Source organism: Dreissena polymorpha, chromosome 15, assembly GCF_020536995.1.
Source record: "Dreissena polymorpha isolate Duluth1 chromosome 15, UMN_Dpol_1.0, whole genome shotgun sequence".
NCBI lineage: Eukaryota > Metazoa > Mollusca > Bivalvia > Myida > Dreissenidae > Dreissena > Dreissena polymorpha.
Genome location: NC_068369.1, coordinates 1,577,219 through 1,599,731, shown reverse-complemented (window position 1 = coordinate 1,599,731; position 22,513 = coordinate 1,577,219). Strand labels below are relative to the sequence as shown.

General features: G+C 36.5%; 1 protein-coding gene across 1 annotated transcript in view; it reads left to right on the top strand.

Moving 5' to 3' along the window:
• Positions 1-22,513, top strand: part of LOC127860768 (microtubule-actin cross-linking factor 1, isoforms 1/2/3/4/5-like) — a 258,995-nt gene that overhangs the window by 120,811 nt on the left and 115,671 nt on the right. The window contains 19 exon segments of the mRNA XM_052399044.1: positions 4,000-4,106; positions 4,749-4,868; positions 5,971-6,066; positions 7,276-7,400; positions 7,881-8,138; positions 8,796-9,129; positions 9,396-9,473; positions 9,830-9,991; positions 11,328-11,360; positions 12,711-12,815; positions 13,885-13,980; positions 15,026-15,304; positions 17,059-17,121; positions 18,082-18,463; positions 18,901-19,058; positions 20,238-20,398; positions 20,582-20,720; positions 21,749-21,939; positions 22,201-22,360. Coding sequence (XP_052255004.1) covers positions 4,000-4,106; positions 4,749-4,868; positions 5,971-6,066; positions 7,276-7,400; positions 7,881-8,138; positions 8,796-9,129; positions 9,396-9,473; positions 9,830-9,991; positions 11,328-11,360; positions 12,711-12,815; positions 13,885-13,980; positions 15,026-15,304; positions 17,059-17,121; positions 18,082-18,463; positions 18,901-19,058; positions 20,238-20,398; positions 20,582-20,720; positions 21,749-21,939; positions 22,201-22,360 — 3,047 coding nt within the window.

Sequence of the window (22,513 nt, the reverse complement as noted above, 5' to 3'; positions counted from 1 at the left end):
ATTTATCTCAATGTTTATTTAAACGTGATTTTATCTATTGGCCTTTTTGTGCAGAAAAGTTTATTTCCCAACAAAAGTATGTTTTGTCAACTTTGAAAGACTTGAATCCATCATTCATGGGGAGAGAATAATAATTGAAGGCTTAATATTTATAAGGTTGATCTTACAAGATAGACAAGTTGTTCATAAAATGTAAAAGATTTTGACATAGTTATCCAGTTTCCAGTGGTTTTGTGAATGCTAATTAACAATGAATAATTTATCCAGTTTAATTTGATCATCTTTACAGAATGATCCCTCTGATTGTCCTATAGAAACATATCATGCATAGAATATTTAAGGTGTCATGTTTCATTATGAAAAATGCTTACATACAGATGTTTAGTGAAAAACTCTTAAATTGTTTGTGCATACAATGAGGTGTAAAGTGAACATTTGAACTGACTTAGGGAGACAGAAACAATATTGTACAGTATTTTAGGTTTGGCTTGATGATAGACATTGACTTTATTATGATACTAACATGTCTAGATATTATTTCAATGTTGAAGAAATCATTTTTCAACAGAAAAACGTAAAATTGATCTTGAAGCTATCAACTTTATAGCCATCAAATTAACCCTTTCCCACTTGGATGCAAAGGGAAAATGGCTATGTGCAAACAGCATAAAACCAGAACAGGTTTTATGCTGTTTGCTGCTCATCAGCATCTGAGGGTTAAAATAAAGTCTTTAATATTTGAATCTAGTAAGAAAGGTCTTTATTTAAATTAAATTTTCTGAGGGACTACACATGAGTCAACATACATATCTAAGTGGTGAAGGGGTTAATAGCTAATCCAAATATAATACTCTATTGTGAAAAAGATTGTTGAAGGACGTTTAATATCATTCTAGTCAGTTACATTAGTTTTGTAGAAGTCATCAATTGAAATCCATCAGTGGGAATAAAGGTTCCATTGACAGAAAAAATGTTGTTAGTACAGTTGGCCCTGTACTACCCTGGGCACAATTAAAATCAAGTGAACTTGGGTCCTTTCAAATCAGGGGTATTTGTCATAAATTATAGAGATAAAACCCCAAATGACCAGGTCGGAAAATTATTGTTGTAGTTAGCTGTAACCCTGCTGTGTAGAGAGTGTTCTTTTAATGACAAAGATGAAAGGATAAATTTCATAATAATTATCATATTGCTATCTGTGGTATGCAGGTTGCTTGGAAAGGGAAGAATTTGACACGATTTTTAAGTGGCTTTTAAATGTTTTATTAAATTACATGGTAAGGATATCATGTAGAATATTTCCAACAAGGATTTTGGGTAAATTTTATTACTGTAAAACAACAATGGACCTTTGTTGTAAATTGTATAAGTATTGAGGTACTGGACTATAAACATGTCATTGACTAATTGCCAATACAGTATGTACAAAATATTAATCACTGAACAATTTATATTATGATTGAATCCAGTTTAATAGCCAGATCTGGCTTGCTATAGTTGTAAAAGAGCTCAGCTATCAATCCAGTGTCCATTCTAGAATGCCCGATTGCGAAACTACTTTTCCAAAGATCAAACGCATTTTCAGCATGTGTGCGAGAAAATTTGAGCGCTCCATATTCAGGAGTTCTTTTTAAGATAATAGTAAAATTTTGAGAGCCGATTTAGGATTGTCAATTTCATGTTTCACGTTAACCGAATTAAAGCTCACCTAACGGTGTAGCATCGTTGTGTTGTGAAATCGATATTTGCCATTGAGAGCGCACGCTTTGAATGAGCGACAGAACTTGTAGGCAGTCATTACCTGCAGTAAAATCATGCAGACAAAGTATGATGTAAATTCCATAAGTTAGTGGTTTTGTTACAGTTTGTGGGCTTTGTTACACCTACCACACTAATTGGACCATAGGGTGTACACCTTCATAATGAAATCATGGCCAGTTACTTGGAAAACTGATGATTGCAACCAGGTGTAATCCTCGTGGAAATTGTGCATTTTATGCATTATATTTTCAAAACATTTATTCCACACGTCAAGCATTTTAACAAATTAACATTCAATTCATTACACAAAACTGCAACGTCTTGTTGAATTCTTGAAGGAGCATTATTAAATGCTAACCGCTTAGGTCATTCTAGCTTTTTCAGTAAAGCACCGAGAAATGTTAACTGACTGCCTTAACATGACTGAAAAACTTTAAAAAACCGTGAACAATCTAAGAATACAAAACAGCATTGTCTCAATTGCTTGTAAATATCTGTGCAACATATCATTTGTAAGTCCATTTAAAAGTTCACTTAATTTGCCTCTTTGCGCAATAGTTATGTACTATTAAGGTGTGAACTGTAAATTGCTTAAATTACTGGTAGCCTAGCAAAATCTTTAAACCTGTTGAGTACACATTCCTTTGAGCTAATTAAAATTGGATAAACTGTTTACCAAATACATATTAGCTTCAAATCGGTTTATGGATACAATGTCCTATTGTTTTTGCAATAAATTAGGTATTCTTATGTTTTTCAGTCGGTCAATTACATTCGTATTATGTGGAAAAACACCATAAAACCATTAAATTGAAAATGGGACATTAATATTTGTCTATTGGTCATTGTTTAGAAATTAAAATTCTATTTGAAAGCATCAATTTATCAAATCTTATGAAACTTTATAATTATATTATATTATATTTCATTGTATGTGTTTAATTGTATTTTTAAACATTAAAGGTTAAATTATCTAATAAAAAAATGCTTAGTAGTTTGATGCAGCAGCATAATTTTCAATAAATTTGATAAGCAGTTTTGTTTGCCAAAATAGTTAAATACAGAATTTATCAATGGCGTAGAATTAAAACCTAGGTGTATACTTGAAAAAGAAATTAACCAAGATAATATTTTTTGAATTGCATCTTGTTTTTGCGATCATGTTCATATAAATGTGTTCACCATATATAAAGCATATCATTTTTTTCATAGGATGGATGCTGTATGGTCAACAGACCCACTTTGTGAAAAACTGTATTTTATTCATTAAGAACACATTGCGAGGAGTGCAAGATCTGTGTTTATTTTATGCTTCTGGTGGTTTATAGAGAAATATCAGTGAAATAAAATTGGTATTCCACTGTTTTAAACAGTGAAAAATAACAGTGAAAAATATGGATATTTTTCACTGTTTTACTGTGAAATGACGTCATTTTTTCGCCGAAATGACGTCATTAATCCAGCGAAATTATCCAGTTAAACTCATTTACAATGTAAATAAACGGTCAAAAAAGCATAAAAGAAAAAGAAAATTTGTTGGATTCGATGGAATATCAATTTTATTTCACCCGTGATCATAGAAAATATATATTTTCACTCGTGGCGAAAATATTGTTTTCTATGATCACTCATGAAATTAATTCGATATATCACCGAATCCAACAAATATCCTCTAGAAGATTCAAACCTTTGTTCTCCAACTTGGTAAAGAAATGCCTTAGTTAGCCTGTGCGTAAAGTATCATCTCAGATTAGCCTGTGCAGTCTTCACTTGTTCATCAGGGACGACACATTCTTCTCAAAGAAAAGTCAGTCAGGGGATAAATGGTTGCTGATTTTGCCTGTGTGGACTGCACAGTCTTATCTGGGACTACAATTTACTTACATGCATTAAACCCTGTGGACTGCACAGTCTTATCTGGGACTACAATTTACTTACATGCATTAAACCCTCTGTGGACTGCACAGTCTTATCTGGGACTTCAATTTACTTACATGCATTAAACCCTGTGGACTGCACAGTCTTATCTGGGACTACAATTTACTTACATGCATTAAACCCTGTGTGGACTGCACAGTCTTATCTGGGACTACAATTTACTTACATGCATTAAACCCTGTGGACTGCACAGTCTTATCTGGGACTACAATTTACTTACATGCATTAAACCCTTTTTTGAAAGAGGGAGGATCAAATGCAAATATAATGGTTCTTGTCAACTTCTGTGTTTTATTTCAGACGTGGATGTTCCGAAGCCAGATGAGAAGTCGATCATCACCTACGTCTCCTCCTTGTATGACGTGTTTCCAGACGTCCCCTCTGTGGAACAGTCACTCAAGGACAATGTATATATACCATAAACATGTGTGTTGGGGGGGATCTGGTATTCTTTGGCTTGTATGAAGTTGTTGAAACAAGAAGTGGGATGGAATTTCATATTTCCATAGGTGTACAGATAGGAAAACCAATGGTGAACAAACATAAAACTTATGTATTACGCGAGTGTTCAAAGATATTTTACTATTATACAGGGGGGTAACAGGATGAAATCTGAATGACTGTAATTTACATGTATGACTAATTTCTATCTGTGGAACAGTCCTTAACAGACAATGTCCACTATACCACAGCAAATTTCAAAAATGTTTAAAAGGGGGTAGTGAGGGGAGTTCTTTTTTTCCCAATACTTTGGATGATTCTGCAGTTTATGCCCCCCTCTGTTGAACAGTCATTCTCAAAGACAATGTATTGCACTGCAGCATCCAGAAATATTTAACAACAATGCTGATGGTAAATTGAGGGTTTCTCAAAAACACTGATAGTAAACCAAAATTGCTACTTATTTTGAAGTGATATGGATTCAAGCATACATATAAAATTATGCAAGAGCATTGGTCGTTAATATGTATCAGAGCTAATTTTGTATCATAATTATCAATTATAGCCAATCACTACATAATGGTACAAGTTGTGTTTTGCTTTCACAGGAGCTTCAACTGAAAGCAGAAGAATACAAGGAACTGGTTGTCCCCCTGGTTGCCTGGTTACAAGAGGTCATCATGACCTTGTCACAGAGGAATTTCCCTCTCACTCTCATAGAGATGAAGGTAGGAGGAGTTAGCGGCTGAATCCCTAGTCTGCAAGCTCCGTGACCTTTAACGTCAAGGTCACATTTAGAGATCGAAGCTTACATTTGGCCATGAAACAGCTTGTCTGGTCTGTAACTTTATCGTTCATCATGAAGTTTAAGCATCATTTGCCACAAATGTTCATCATGTTGAGACTGTGACATGTGTAACAACTGCCTACTTACTTAAACGGTTAAGGTCCCACCAGACTGTAACATAATCATGCAATTTTTAAATAAATTTACCAACAATTTTTAACCATGTGGAGAAGGTGTGTCAGAATATTATTTCACTCCAATATTTAAGTGCTACTTATGCTGGAGTGCTTCTGTCTTTGACAACTTAAGCGAAAAACGCTTGTTCAGATCTGATAAATTACACACCCTGTCCACCCACAAGAAAATGAGGTCTCTACAGGCTAACAGGCTTTAATAGATAGGGGATACAGTAATTGGTATTCTTCTTAAGGGTGTGCACAACTACACTGTTATCTCTCCAACGACATTGTAATAGCGTGCTATCCACTGCCAGTGTCACCTGAAAATCAATCACAGATTAATATTGTCATTATACCTCTATATTGGAGGTCATATTTTGTAATATATATGACACACTTTTCGTAATCGAATTGTTGTGTTTAATCTGCAAAAGAACAAGTATCTTATCTGTATCTTATACAATGAGAGCTCTTACAGATTGAGTCCCAGTGTGACTAATACATTAACAAATATCAAATTACAAAAATGGTTCCATTTTATATTAAGTTTTACCTACAAAAATCATAAGAACTTTACAAGTTTTGTTAGAAATCAGATGTCTATATGTATTGTAGCATGTCATTGGGTAAACACTTGATATAAAGCTTTATAGACTGAATCCTCTGAAATTGTATACGTCTTTCAGTAGTTGTTCTGTAGAACATATTCACAATCATGAACCACCATGAAACACCAAAATCTTTTTTGATAAAATTCAGGGTCTCGTCAGAAAAAGCAATTAATACATTACACCAATCCAAAATCAAAAAGGCCTAGCTCATACTAGGTGCACTCTGGTATAAATTGGATTATGTTCCTTTCAGTCCCTGCTGTCCGACGTCAATCGTTTCAAGATGGAGGATGTCCCCCCTCGACTTGAGATGAGGAAAAGGGCGCTGAGACTTTTCGACGAAATCCAGGTATGCAAACCCTTTGTAACTAAATCAGGGTCCTGTCTTATCAAGATCTTGTGGCAGGTTTAAGGTATGACTATATTCAGTAGTTTAAAAACAACAGACATGAGCCGGGCTCTGGAAAACCAGACTTATCTCTTAACCTCTTAGATACGTATTTAACTCTTTACCTCTTAGATATGTATTTAACTCTTGACTTCTTAGATACGTATTTAACTCTTTACCTCTTAGATACATATTTAACTCTTTACCTCTTAGATAAGTATTTAACTCTTTACCTCTTAGATACGTATTTAACTCTTTACGTCTTAGATACGTTGTTAACTCTTTACCTCTTAGATACGTATTTAACCCTTTACCTCTTAGATACGTATTTAACTCTATACCTCTTAGATACGTATTTTACCCTTTACCTCTTAGATACGTATTTAACTCTTTACCTCTTAGATATGTATTTAACTCTTTACCACTTAGATACGTATTTAACTCTTTGACTCTTAGATACGTATTTAACTCTTTACCTCTTAGATACGTATTTAACTCTTTACCTCTTAGATATGTATTTAACTCTTTACCTCTTAGATACGTATTTAACTCTTTACCTCTTAGATACGTATTTAACTCTTTACCACTTAGATACGTATTTAACTCTTTACCACTTAGATACATATTTAACCCTTTACCATTTAGATATGTATTTAACCCTTTACCATTTAGATACGTATTTCACCCTTTACCACTTAGATACGTATTTAATCTTTTACCACTTAGATAGGTATTTTTACGCATTTGTAGTCCCTTAGAAAGTTTAATTTAATTAAAGATCCTTCTTACTACATTTAAGTTTTAAAGGCTTCATTTCCAACCCTTAGATACTGATGAGCAGCAGACAGCATAAAACATGAACAGACTGCGGGTTACTCGCAGGCTGTCCTGTTTTTATGCTGTTTGCACATAGCCATTTTTACTTTGCTTCTGATGGGGAAAGGGTTAATGCATGCACATCAAGTGTCTTCCATGATTAGTCAGTGCTTAATGCTATTATTGAATTTTTGTTTAATAAGTTCTCATAAAGGAAAATCCAGCCTTGGTTGAAAGTGTTGTCCTGGATTAGCCTGTGAAGACTGCACTGGCTAATCTAGGATGACAGTATACACAAATGCGTTCTCCCAGTTTTCCCAGAACAAGGCTCAAGTAATCTGATTGTTGTTTCAGAGCTCCGGTGCGTCCCAACTGGCCTCTGAGGATGAACTCTACCCTGACAACGTGAATCGACTCTGGCACAGGTTTGAGTCAGCACTGCAAGATAGGGACAGAGCCATTCAACAAGAAATCATACGGTAAGTACTTTTGTTAACATTATTGCTTATTTTGAAAATTGTGCTTCCCTTGTTTTGTTGATATTTTTTCCTCTATAAGTGATCTCTGTTAAAGGTAACAGACTTTAAATATGTTAAACACTTTTTCAGGATGCATTCCAATGGTTTTTCAAAAATGGTGTCTATGCTTATACCTAGGAGATAAAAAACACACTAAAAATTGTTCCAAGAATCCTAATCCTTTTTACATAATCAAAAAGGAAGTTTGAACTGTTAATGGATAAATGCTCAAAAAAGATAATAGCAAAAAAGTCAAAATCTTGCTAGCTGTTTAATTACACTGTGGTGTGTGGTGATTCCATAAAAGCGGAAAGTGTCGTCCCTGATTAGCCTGTGCAGACTGCACAGGCTAATCTGGGACGACACTTTGCGCACTTGCATTATGCCCAGTTTTCTCAGAACAAGACTCATATAATTGGTTCACAAAATATCATTCACCAGATTGGAGCGTTTGCAACGGTTAGCAGAGAAGGTCCACCGAGAATCAAAGAACTGTGAGGACTGTTTGAATGACGTGGAGCGTAGAATTACTGAAGAGGAGCATAGAATTGACTCCCTGCACCCTTTCGAGGTCAAACGGAACTGTGATGCACTTGACCGCGCTCTTAAGTCTGTGGAGGAAAATGTGCGGTCACTGCTGCGTGACGCTCAGGCATTGCAAGATGGCAGATACACAAATGCTGACAATATATATAGGAGGTGAGTAAACAAAAATTAGCAGTTGTCATCATTATAACCTCACAAGCAGAAATTGTTGAGAAGTTGTTCTGTTGGTTGGTCAGTCAGTCTGCATCTGGTAAGTCCATACAGGTGGGAACTACTTCCACGTTTCTCAAGCGTTTTGATGTTAGCTTAAAATACGGTGTGACCATGAAGTGTAGATTTGCAAGGCACAAGTACAAGTACATGTTCCCTTGAACTTGGTCACGAGGAAGTTTGCCAGGTCTCTGATTAAGTCATTCAGGAAGATTTAGTCAATTTTGTGAAAAAGCTGTAGTTATTGCTTTATTTTAGTTTATTACTATGTATATAAGGAAGTGATTGAAACATGAAACAGCTTGTTTCGCATGAACTTTGAAAAAAGTACATTTTTAGTGTATTTTAAAACCCAGTTAGTTGGAAAATGAGACAGTTAAAGGAAAGCTACTCAAATACAACAAAAGAAGTTGTTTTCTTTGCAAGAAATTAATTGCCTTTGTTGAAGTTATTTTATTTTATAATAAGTTAATAATGATATCATTATTTAGATTAAACACTGGCCTGGCAACATGAATGATATATCTTACAATTCAGAACATACACACACAAACATTTGACATAATTATTTAAAAAAAACACATCCCTTTATTCTTCTAGAGTATCGGCACTACAAACAAGAACTTCCCAACTTCGTACCCAGCTCTTCAACAGCCTGATACAGAAGATAATCTCAAAGTCATATGTGGAGGAAGGCATAACAACAACTCGCAAAAGGGAGGTCATCACCGAAGTTCGACTGGTGGAGAGTAACCCAGCATTCCAACATATCCAACAATGCCTCAACTGGATCGAGTCAAAACAGACTTCGCTCCAGGCCCCAGAGTTCGGTTCCGACCTGACTGCGGCGCAGATGAGCGCCGAACGGTGTCAGCAGGAGCACGCGGAGATCACGGGATTTAAGAAGCAGATTGACAAGTGTATTAGAGATAGAGTACGTCATTCTATCTATGAATTAAGCTGCGTTATTGGAAAGATTGGTACAGGAAAATCAGGGACAACACTTTTTTCCTTTAATGTAAAATTCCATTCAACTGGAAAGCCTCCCTGATTAGCCTGTGCAGACTGCGCATGCATTAAGCTACAAACAATCTCAATTATTAATTAATATTAATTTCAAAGCTTATTCAGTGACTTGTTTTACTAGCATTAACTTACTGCTAACTTTAATGATCATGTCTATTGCCTTGTCCATTTCAGTTAAATCTTTCGGCTGATGAACAAGATCTCTATACAGAATGGTTGTCAAAAGTGGAGGTGGCGTATTCTCTCCTGCATGTAAGCATAAAACAAACAGACATGTGTTTCATTTACAATATTAAGTTCAACATCTTTGATTCCTAGGGCTTATTAGAAAAAAGCTTGTGCAAAATAAGGTTTAAAATATAGTAGCTGCTCTACATTCCTATATCAGATAATTACTTTTTCACTGAATCAGAATTATATTCCGGATTTATTTTTTTATAGAAAAAATGATACCAGTGACTAAGAAATATGCTTCCTCCCCCTTTAAAAAATGTACAAAATAATATGCCTGTTAAAATAATAAACATTTCAAAATAATAATAGAGATTTTAGAAGCCATTTGGAAAAGTGAAGCCACATGATCTTATAATATAGTAACTTGTTTTCAGAACAACTCCATCCGTCGTGTAAAGTGTGTCGAGTCACTGATGGAGTTCCTGCAGGCGGCTACCCAGGAGCTGATGTGGCTCCACGAGAGGGAGGAGCTGGAAGTCACACGGGACTGGAGCTCCAGTAGACTCAATGTACCCGCTATAGAGGACTTCTATAAGGTGGGCTGGTATAGGTCGCTGGAGGGGGGTAACAATACTACTGGGCCCATATTCACCAAACAATTCTTAGACTTAAGCATAAGAACATAAAATATTCTTTAAATTGTAATATTCAAATATTGCTTTAATTTAATTTTGAGCCAAATTTTGCATTAACCACCTAAAGCTTCATCATCTTGCATGTAGAACTATATCCTGATGACATAATTAACAGCGGTGGCCTGAATATATTCAAACGCTGGGCATATTTTTCTTGGTTGTAAGTCTTTTCTCTATCCTTTAGTCTGAGAATAAATTGGTGAATACGGTCTTTGGAAAATGAAAATTTGAAAGAAATCATTGGGGAATAACAAAAAAGCTTAAATGTCTTTAATGGTTGAATTATAAAGTAGCACAAAAAGAAATAGTGGGGACAATGTGTGGCTTGGTAGTTTTTTTGTGTTCTCATGTTGACCAGTAGATAATTTTCACTCAACAACTAAGTTGAGCAATAGATGTTTTCTATTAGTGTCCCGTTCTGAGAAAACTGGGCATAATGCATGTGCGTAAAGTGTCGTCCCAGATTAGCCTGTGCACTCCGCACAGGCTAATCAGAGATGACACTTTCCGCTTTAATTGGATTTTGCTAAGAAGAGACTTCATTTAAACGAAAAATTTCATTAAAGCGGAAAGTTTCGTCCCTGATTAGCCTGTGCAGACTGCACAGGCTAATCTGGGACAACACTCAACGCACATGCATTATGCCCAGTTTTCTCAGAACACGACTCATTAGATCAAGATTATGAGACTTCTACACTGTGATGGCTGTTGTGTTGTCTGTTTTAACCCTTTGCATGCTGGGAAATTTGTCGTCTGCTAAAATGTCGTTTGCTGAATTTCTAAAATTAGCATATTTTTGAATTTTTTTTTTCAAAGAATACAATCAGAATAGCAAACAGTTTGGATCCTGATGAGACGCCATGTTCTGTGGCATCTCATCTGGATCCAAACTGTTTGCAAAGGCCTTCAAAATTTGGTTCTAGCACTGAAAGATTTAAATATTGTGTTGTGAAATGGTCTTCACTAACAGATTGGAATGTCCTAACCATGCACCTTAAGATTTTTGGCCCCATTTGAAAACATGATTAAGAGCTTTAGTTAGCTACACAGAAAATACAAAGACTGGAAAGCATAGCTTTGACTTTAAAGCTTACTGAAATTTAATTTTGAAACAGGCTTTATATTTCATAGTGAAAACAATGTTTTCTGTTCAATCTTAGCACAATATACTGCTCAAATCACAAAGTATGATGTTTCTAAACCATTACAAGTTTAAACCTTCCCATGTACCAAATAGGGAGCCCCCATCTATGCTGAAAATGTCGGACAGGTTTGGATACAATCTTCTACATTTGGTGATGGAATGTTACACAATAGTTTGTGAATAAACTAATCAATGTTCATTTGTAGTTTTAAAAGTTTTATTTGCTTCTGCAACATAATTGTGCACTAGGGACGGCATGAATTGTTTTATCACAAAGTATGCTTGCTTTGGGTTTGCTTACTGAACATTACTTAAGGATTTCTTATTGCCATTTACAATATCATGTGGCATATTATAATGATTACAATATTATTATCTTTGCTATATTATGCATCACATTATCATAGCTTTATGCAGAAATTATTTATTTTGCTATCTTTTGGTAATTTCTAATTTACAATGTGGCATGTTTCACGCTTACAATGGACCGATAACTTATTATGTCCCCCACCACTATAGAGGGGGGCATATTGTTTTTGCCTTGTCTGTTGGTTGGTTTGTGTGTTTGTTTGCTCCAATTTTAACATTTTGCCATAACTATTGCAATATTGAAGATAGCAACTTCATATTTGGCATGCATGTGTATCTCATGGAGCTGCACATTTTGAGTGGTGAAAGGTCATGGTCAATGTCATCCTTCAAGGTCAAAGGTCAAATATATAGCTTCAAAGCGGCACAGAAGGGGACACAGTGTTTCTGACAAACACATATCTTGTTTGTATATATATAATTTTTCACCATAAATCAAGTTGTAATTTTTATTTGAATAAATATATTTGTACTCAGTTGATGTGAATGCTAAATTAGGACTTATGCTATTTGTATTTTATAAGCATGTGGAACTTATAATTTACACTGCATTTGTAGTTGTACCCAATATACTGCTTTATGATAGTATTGGCTGGTTCATGTTATACACTCTGCTTCTGTTAAAAAATATATTCTTTTAAAGTTTTTAATATTTAAGTAATCTTTATGTGCACACTCTTGGTTAAAACTTCTGCGCAACTTATGAAAAAGTGCAATATGTAGTAAATATTGCATTTCTTAACCCTCTCATTGGTTATGAAATATGTGCAACCGTTGAAATTCTGATGGCAATATTTTGGTATAATCACAAGCATCTGCAGCTCAAATAATCACAGCTTACATTTCATTTTGGTGAATAGTCCAAAAAGCACTTTAATTTCTCAATTCATGGTATGTCATAATTTATGTTGATTGTATATTATATAATCACAGTTTAAAAATAAGTAAAAAACAAAACACCTGCTTCATCAGACTTGTAAAATTACAAGGTTATTTTGTTATCACACTTCTTGTCTTTTGCACAGGAACAACGCTAGTAACATACCGGTAAATTTGCTCCATCTTTGTGTTGAAATTGATCAACAACATCCACTTACCTAATTACAGAATCTTCTTCATGAGATGAAAGCGAGAGAGACACAGTTCAACTCGGTGCAGGATCGGGGCAACTCCCTTGTCCTCGACAGACACCCTGCCTCAAGGACTATAGAGGTAATGTCCTAGGTTGCTAGGCTTGGTTGGTAGTCAAGGTTGCAGAATATGTATTACTGGGACAGAGGTGTTATCATTGTAAACATGTAAATATGATTAATTGTAATTTTGCAAGACTATAGAGGCACTGACAATTCTACATTGAGGAAAAGCTATAACTAGTCACTGTTGATAGCATTTGAAGAAAAATTCATTTAGTCCTGGATGACAGAATATCATATAAAGTTTCAAAGAAGAATTCATTCAAATGTTTCTAAGATTAAAATAAAACTAAAGCAAAATTAGTTTCATGTTTGACAAGTACCCACTGTAGCATTTAGATTAGAATGAAATTTGTTAATGTAAGAAACATTTGATATGATGGTTATCCAAGCTCAAACTTGACTTGGCTGGTTGATCAAACATTTTATATGATGGTTTTCCAAGCTCAAACTTGACTTGGCTGGTTGATCAAACATTTGTCATATCTTATTATATGAGCAGTGGTCTGGCAAAACTGAGCATAATGCAAGCTTGAAGTGTCATCCCAGGTTAGCCTTTATCTTTATTCACATGCATTTAGCCCAGGTTTCACAGGAGACTCATATCTTTATTCACATGCATTCAGCCCAGGTTTCACAGAAGACTCATATCTTTATTCACATGCATTCAGCCCAGGTTTCACAGGAGACTCAGATCTTTATTCACATGCATTTAGTCCAGGTTTCACAGGAGACTCAGATCTTTATTCACATGCATTTAGCCCAGGTTTCACAGGAGACTTATATTTTTATTCACATGCATTCAGCCCAGGTTTCACAGGAGACTCATATCTTTATTCACATGCATTTAGCCCAGGTTTTACAGGAGACTCATTATTCACATGCATTTAGCCCAGGTTTCACAGGAGACTCATATCTTTATTCACATGCATTTAGCCCAGGTTTCACAGGAGACTCATATCTTTATTCACATGCATTTAGCCCAGGTTTCACAGGAGACATGCACATGCATTTAGCCCAGGTTTCACAGGAGACTCATATCTTCAATAAATATTAATTGTGCCATTTATTATTTGATATGTTTTCAGTCCTACATGGGGAGCATGCAGTCCCAGTGGTCGTGGCTGTTGCAGCTGTCCGTATGTCTGGAAGCCCACGTGAAGAACACCACAGCTTACTACCAGGTCAGCAACTACACATGCATCAGCTGGATTAGCATATTTAAAAGCCAATAAGATTAGCATAGTTTAAAGCCAACGAGATTTGCATAGTTAAAAGTCTATAGGATTGGCATAGCTAAAAGCAAATGAGATTAGCATAGTTAAAAGCCGATAAGATTTGCATAGTTTAAAGCCAATGAGATAAGCAAAGTTTAAAGTCAATAAGATTAGCATAGTTTAAAGCCAATGAGAGTAGCATAGTTTAAAGCCAAGGAGATTAGCATTGTTTAAAGCCAATGAGAGTAGCATAGTTTAAAGCCAAGGAGATTAGCATTGTTTAAAGCCAAGGAGAGTAGCATAGTTTAAAGCGAATGATAATAGCATGGTTTAAATCCAATGAGATTAGCATAGTTTAAATCCAATGAGATTAGCATAGTTTAAAGCCAATAAGATTAGCAAAGTTTAAAACCAATGAGATTAACATAGTTCTAACAAACTACATTAGCATTGTAAAAACTTAATTGTTTTATTTGCTTGACAGAAACAAAACCCTAAGACTTTTTGCGTACTCTCAAGTATTTTTCCTGGTTGATCCAGTACTTGGTGTCCAGAGGAAATTTATTGAAAATGCTAACAGTGTAGGGATGGAATCCTTTACTTTCTGATACACCATGGTCTCTAATTCACAGATAACCATGAACATTATATTAATCTTATTGTGCACACTGGTAGTGGAATGAAAACATTGTCACTTAAACGGATTTAGAAAAAAAGTCATTGTTTTGAAAGTTTACAAATTATTGATGCAGAAGTGTGCCTGTTCTATGATGCCTAAAAAAGCCATAATATGATTAATCTAAAATGAGATGCTGCTGCACTTCAAGAATAGTAGCAATTTTATTTTTTCCTATGCCCCCTATGAACTTTTAAATTGTCATAGAAACAGCTTTTATATTTTTGTTCACATGGTATGATTACAAAAAATTAGCAGTCTCCTATTTTCTTCAGTCGTGATATGTTCTACATTTATTAATACCGGTTACTTGAATCCATTCTGGTCATGTTGCAGTACTTTGAGGATTGCCATGAATGTGAACAATGGATGTCCAGACAAGCCGATGACATAAATATCCGCTACAGCGATGAAGGCCAGTCGGTGGAACTGTTGCAAACTCATCTCCGAGAGCTACAGGAAATCTCAGACCAAGTGTCCGAATATGAACGGCGGGTATCTTCCATCACCCTGCGCAGTCGTGATATCATTCCACTAAAACAGAGAAGCAAAGAGAAACAGCCAACCTTTGCTGAAATCAGATGTCGATGTCTGTGTATATACAAGCAGCCTCCGGTAAATATGATATTATGCACCCTTATTAGTTTCTAGCTCACCTGAGCTAGAAATGCTCATGGTTAGCTTTTGCAATCACCTTATGTTGGTTGTCTGCGTTTTCTGTTCTCAAATTATAGTGTGTTATTACTCTTTATGCTATTGTTTTTATCCAATCTAAAAAAAAAATAGGTCAGAAAGTGTAATGTTTCAGGGTTTATGGCTATGTAATTTATTCACATTTAATTGTTATCATGTGGTGCTAACATGATTAAGTACACATTGTCATAGAACTGTTTTTAGCTCACCTGAGCACAACGTGCTCATCGTGAGCTTTTGTGATCGCTTTTTGTCCGTTGTGCGGCGTCAACATTTGCCTTGTTAACTCTCTAGAGGCCACATTTATTGCCTAATTTTCATGAAATTTGGTCAGAAGATTGGTTTTAATGATATCTTGGATTAGTTCGAAAATGGTTACGTTTGCTTGAAAAACATGGCTGCCAAGGGGCGGGGCATTTTTCCTTATATGGCTAAATATGGCTATAGTTAAATCTTGTTAACACTCTAAGGGCCACATTTATTGTCTGATCTTCATATAACTTGGTCAGAAGATTCATCCCAATAATATCTTGGACGAGTTAGAAAATGATGCCGGTTGGTTGAAAACCATGGCCGCCAGGGGGCGGGGCATTTTTCCTTATATGGCTATAGTAAAACCTTGTTAACACTCTAAAGGCCACATTTATTTTCCAATCTTCATGAAACTTGCTCAGAAGATTTTTCCCACTGTAATCTTGAATGAGTTCAAAAATGGTAAAGTTTGCTTGAAAAACATGGCTGCCAAGGGGCGGGGCATTTTTCCTTATATGGCTATATATGACTATAGTAAAATCTTGTTAACTCTCTAGAGGCCACATTTATTGTCAAATCTTCATGAAACTTGGTCAGAAGATTTATCCCAATAATATCTTGGACGAGTTCGAAAATGATGCCGGTTGGATGAAAAACATGGCCGCCAGGGGGCGGGGCATTTTTCCTTATATGGCTATATAAGTAAAACCTTGTTTACACTCTAGAGGTCACATTTATTTTCCGATCATCATGAAACTTGGTCAGAAGTTTTGTCCCAATGATATCTTGGATGAGTTCGAAATTGGTTTTCGTTGCTTTAAAAACATGTCCACCAGGGGCGGGGCATTTTTCCTTATATGGCTTTAATGGCTATAGTAAAACCTTGTTAACACTCTAGAGGCCACATTTATTGTCCAATCTTCATGAAATTTGGTCAGAAGATTGGTCTCAATGATATTTTGGATGAGTTTGAAAATAATTATGTTTGCTTGAAAAAAATGGCTTCCAAAGGGCGGGCACTTTTCCTTATATGGCAATAGTAAAATCTTGTTAACACTCTAAAAGGCCACATTTACTGTCCGATCTTTATGAAACTTGGTCAGAAGATTCATCCCGATAATATATTGGACGAGTTCAAAAATGATGCTGGTTGGGTGAAAAACATGGCTGCCAGGGGGCGGGTCATTTTTCCTTATATGGCTAGAGTAAAACCTTGTTAACACTCTAGAGACCACATTTATTTTCCGATCTTCGTGAAACTAGGAAGGAAGATTTGTCCAAATAATATCTTATTATCTCAGGTTAGCGACTTTGGGCCTTTCAGGCCCTCTTGTTTTCACTGGTTGTTTAAAAGACTTCATTCTTGTGAAATGACTTGCCTGTGGAGCATTTTTTGTGATACATATTCTTCGTTTCTGTTTCAGATGATGCTTAACAAAGGAGAGGAAATAACTCTCTTGGACAACAACCAGAAAATTAGATGGAGGGTAAGTGCAGTTGTATTAAGAAGGTATAATGAAAAATGAAGAGACAAAAATAAACTACTCTATTCGGATTTGAGGAAAAATTAATAATTGCTTTTTGTCTAAAAGGTATGTTGAAATTTGAGTTGATGTTAATTAAATAACAAATAATACTTGTAGAGAATCAATCAAATTTTTAAGCCCTTTTTCACTCAGAAGTAAAGTGTAAATGGCTTTTTTCAACCAGCATCAATCCTGGAGAACAGACTGCTGGTAACTTGCACGCTTTTCAGGTTTTATGCTGTTTGCTGCTTATCAGTAAATTAGGGTTGGAAATGAAGCATTTTAAACTTGAATCTATTGTGAAAGGTCTTTCATTTAATACGATTTTCTAAGGCACTACACACGCGTCAAAATGTGTTTCTGGGCCTTGTTGCTGACAACTTTTAACAGCCAGTTAATGTCACAGTCTGTTAACTTCAGACCCAAATAAAATAAGATTATCAGGAACAAAAATATTAAACATGTTAAAAATAATTTAAGCATACACATTTGTTTACAATTAAAACGTCTATTTAAGGGTTAACAATTAATTCACATAACTTTGTCCAAAAATTGAGTCAGGTTCTGAGAAAACTGGGTATAATGCTTGTGTGTAAAGTGTCATCCCAGAATAGCCTGTGCAGTCTTCACGTGCTAATCAGGGTCAACACTTTCCGCTTTTGTGGTATTTTTAGTTTCAAGGAAGTCCCTCCTTACCGAAAGTCAAGTTTCGGCGGAAAGTGTCGTCCCTGATTAGCCTGTGCAGACTGCACAGGCTAATCTGGGACTTCACTTTACGCACATGCATTAAGCCCAGTTTTCTCAGAGCGTGACACAATTAATGGCCGCTAGCTTAACTGGCGATTAAAGTTTTTAGCAACTAGGCCCAGAGTGGTAAATGGCAGACAGACAACTGCATGGAAGGTATATTGTGTATAACAGGTGAGAAACTCATCAGGCCAGGAAGATCTTATTCCCTCGGTCTGCGTCCTGATCCCGCCACCCAACTACGAAGCCATCGAATACGCCGACCGCCTGAAGATCCAACTGGACCACCTGCAGAGTCTCCTGCGACTGAGAAAACGCAAACTGCGCCACAACATCGTGCTGGGAACCATCCAGATAGTGCGAGGCTGGGACCTGGCAACCTTCCAGGGTCTAGACCCCATGAGACGTGAAGCACTCTTGAGGGCACTCAACGATGATGCGACCAAATTGATTGGCGAGGTCGGTGAGGGAGATCGGGACATGCGGCAACTGAGAGATCGTCTTGCGGACTGCAATCAGCACTTTAATGGTCTCTTTGCTGCTGCTGGTGATGATGGTTAGTATGATTGTCGTAGTTTGAAAGCCAATGTGGTGGATAAGGCTTTGTGTAGCTTTCAAGGGATGATAAATATGATGTCAAAATGTTTTGCTTTCATTGGTTTCATTAAATTTACTAAAAGAGCAGTTTCATAATATTGTTATATAGAATATTTACCTAACTCATTGAGCTTTTATGCAGTTTTTAGCTCGGCTGTTTGGGGGGCATATGTCTCACAACGCAGAACTCTTGTTGTTATGGAGTTGAAATTACAGTAGCAATATTCGATACACAACTGACATTTGCATACAACAGTCTCTAGATGCTTTGTTTAAACGGGTACATTTTGAAGGAAAACTTGTGAGGTTCTTAAAATTCTGCTTACATCAGGTCATATTTTATTTCACTGAGGCAACTTATTAAACAAAACTTGCCAATCTCTATCCTCCATTCAGACCTGCGCAGGACTCAAGGTCCTGACCGCCAGTTCCTACAGCGACTAGACTCTGTGAGTTTCCAACTGAGCTCCCTGGACCAGGACCTGCAGGCTAGAGTACAGCAGCCCCTACCGTACAGCCGTGCAACCATTGAGGGAGCGCACAGGCAGCAACAGGTATGTGGGGCCCACTCTGTGTGCATCCCATCTGAAGGCCTTAAGTTTTGCCTTGCTCTGCAAAAACTGGGTAAAGTGCAGTCTGCACAGGCTTATCAGGGACAACATTTTGCTTAGGCTTGATTTTTCTTTAGGAGACACTTCTTTATATAAAAAAACCTTAAAGTGGAAAATGTAGTCCTAGATTAGCCTGTGAAGACTTTACACACATGAAGTAATCCCAGAGCTCACAAAGCATGGCTTATTTATGAAATTTAACAACATTGGAGGATCAACATTGATAAATTGCCTCCGTGTTTCTGGCAATTTTATGCAGTATGATATTTTTATTTGTAACTTTTTATGTTTCTAATGTTATTTAGTGTATTTTGTTTTTTGCTTAAAATAATATAGACAAATGATGATATTAATAAAATACAAGGCAACTGTTGGATGAAGATTAGATTATTTGCTGAACACAGAGCATTCTCACATTTTGTCACATTATTAACACGTTTTTAAGTCAAATTATTGTGTTCCTTATATGCTTAATAAATGTCTTGACACCAAATTTGTGGACTCATTTACCCCCCTATCCCCCATAAGAAACTTAAATAATTCGGAGACCTTATCTGGGGGATATATGAATCTTGTTCTGGGAAAAGGGGGTTTAAGGCATGCGCATAAAGTATCATCCCAGATTAGCCTGTGCGGCCAGCGCATGCTTATCAGGGATGACACTTTTTGCAAAAGCAAGATTTAAGCTCAAAAGAGACTTTCTTTTTTAAATACCATAAATGTGGTGTCACCCCTGATAAGCTTGTACCGACTGCGCAGGCTAATTATATATAATCTTAGAAGACACTAACATGCGTTAAGCCCAATTTTTACAAAACTAGGTTCATTATCCTCCGCCAAAGGCGGAGGGATGTTGTTTTGACGTTGTCCGTCTGGCACTTTTGTGTCCGGAGCCATATCGTGGAAGTGCTTTGGCGGATTTTATTGAAACTTGGTACGAGTATTTATATGGATAATCAGATGATGCATGCCAAATGGCATTGTACACCATCTGTTTATAACGGAGTTATGGCCCTTTGTATCGTGAAAAAATCCTTTTTTCTCTGACAAAGCTCTAGTTTGGCGGGGGATATCAATTCAACGAATTTGCTTGTTTTATATTTGTATGTTGTCTTTCTCCAGGACTGGGAGAGAGCCCTACAGAACCAGGAGGGCCCGGCTGAGCATGTGAAGGTAACTGTGCGGAGCCTAGCAACCAGGAGCCCCCAGCTGGACTCCAAGGTCCAGTCGGTAAGCGACACCTGGGAACAGATGATCACCCTGGGAAACACTTATGCTGAAAGGTAAGGATTTCACGCATTGTTTGCAGTTGTAATGAACTAACTCAGAAATATGCTAGAAAACATAAAATGCTCATTTGTCTCAGGAATACAAACAGAGCTTACACAATAAAAATCTGTTCTCATTCATAACAGCAAACGTTATCCATTATAATTATCTGAATGGATTTATGCAATTTTCTACAGTCTGAAGTTACTGGACACTTGTATCTCCAAACAAGACAACATTGCCACCTTCCTTGCTGATCAAGAAGTGGCCTTGACCTCTCAACAGGGCATGAACTCTGACCTTGGTAAACTTCAAGGTCAAATTGATGAGTTACAGGTAAGAATTATTGAATGTACTGCATCAGTGTAGAATTTGTATTTATTTCTAATGACCATTGCAAGAGAACCATTATTAACAAGGAAGGCTTATATTATATGCGTCATCTCGATTAGAGAAGATTCTGTGACATGGAATATTTAATTATTAAACGTTTGTATACTTCATGTAAGTAGCTCTACAGAAGAAAAATACTTATAATACAGCTTTTATCTAACCCTCACTTCATTGTATAAAACCTTCGAACTATGAATATAATACCAAAGTTCAATGTCTCTTCAGGAACTCTTTGATTTATGTCAATATTGTCTTAAAAAGGCCTGTTAAGCTGTTTCCATTTTCTGAGTCTTCAATCCATTTTCATTATGATTTATATTTTATCTCAAGATTGCTTTTGACAAAAATCCGTAAAAACCATTTTACAATCAGCTTTTTTAACCAGGTTTTCCGAAGGAAAAAACTGGTTATTAGATTGGCGAATGCGGGCGGGCTGGCTGGCTGGCTGGCTGGCGGGCGGGCGGGCGGAACAAGCTTGTCCAGGCCATAACTATGTCGTTCATTGTCAGATTTTAAAATCATTTGGCACATTTGTTCACCATCATTGGACGGTGTGTCGCGCGAAATAATTACGTCGATATCTCCAAGGTCAAGGTCACACTTTGAGTTCAAAGGTCAAAAATGGCCATAAATGAGCTTGTCCTGGCCATAACTATGTTATTCATTGTGAGATTTTAAAATCATTTGGCACACTTGTTCACCAACATGAGACGGTGTGTCGCACGAAAGAATCACGTCAATATCTCCAATGTCAAGGTCGCCACGACTAAAAATAGATTTTTTTTAAAAACAAACTTACAAAGGGGGTTAATTTTGTTTGTTCATTTCAAAAGTTCAGTTTTAGTTTTCTCCCTTTATCAGATTTTTTTTCACAATGAAAACCTGGTTTTGTGACAATTTTGTCCCTTGTCTATCTATAGGCCGTGTAACTCAGTTTCGTTCACTCATTTTGTCCCTTGTTCTGTTTAAAGGCGATGTCGTCTGCTCTCAAGGGTCGCCAGTCTATTCTCGACAGCCTGCAGACTGACACTGACCGTCTTCGCGCCTCAGTCGCGCTCTGTCGACCAGGGTCATCACGGCACCATGATGTCGAGGATATTGAAAAGCGTGTGTCGGATCTGAGAGCAAGATGGGACACAGTGAAAGAGCAAGTGCAAGAAAGGTATGGCGTATTAATTTGATTTCACTCAGTATAAATTTTTCAGCTTTTGAATTGATCAATATTTTTTATTTTGGACCTATGATTAGATGTAGAACTTGTGTTGTCTGGTTTGGTGCCCAGTGGTAAAGCTGGTGTTACTTCAGACGACGAAGATGATCGTGATGATGGCGATGATGAGGAAGAGGAGGTTGATAATGTCAAGAATAATTATGACATTGCTGTGCTTGCATAGACTGTTTAATCATGCTCCCCTATTTTCAGACTGGTCAGTACACAGGAAGGCTGTGACTCGCTGGGTCAGTATCTGAACGGTTTCCATGAGGAGGAGCAGTTTGTAGCGCAGACCCAGTCTAAGATCAACTCACAGCCGGCAATGAATGGCGACCTGGACCAGGCCAAGAAACTTGTCAATCCTACCATGGTATGTCACACTTTGTAAATCTTTGTGTGTATTGTTTTGTACAAGGATTGTATGTAAAACTTATTTACAGGTTTACAAAATGAACCAAAGATACAGAAACACAACATAAAAAGACTGATGTTTTGACATTTATGATGTGTTTCGAAAAAGCAT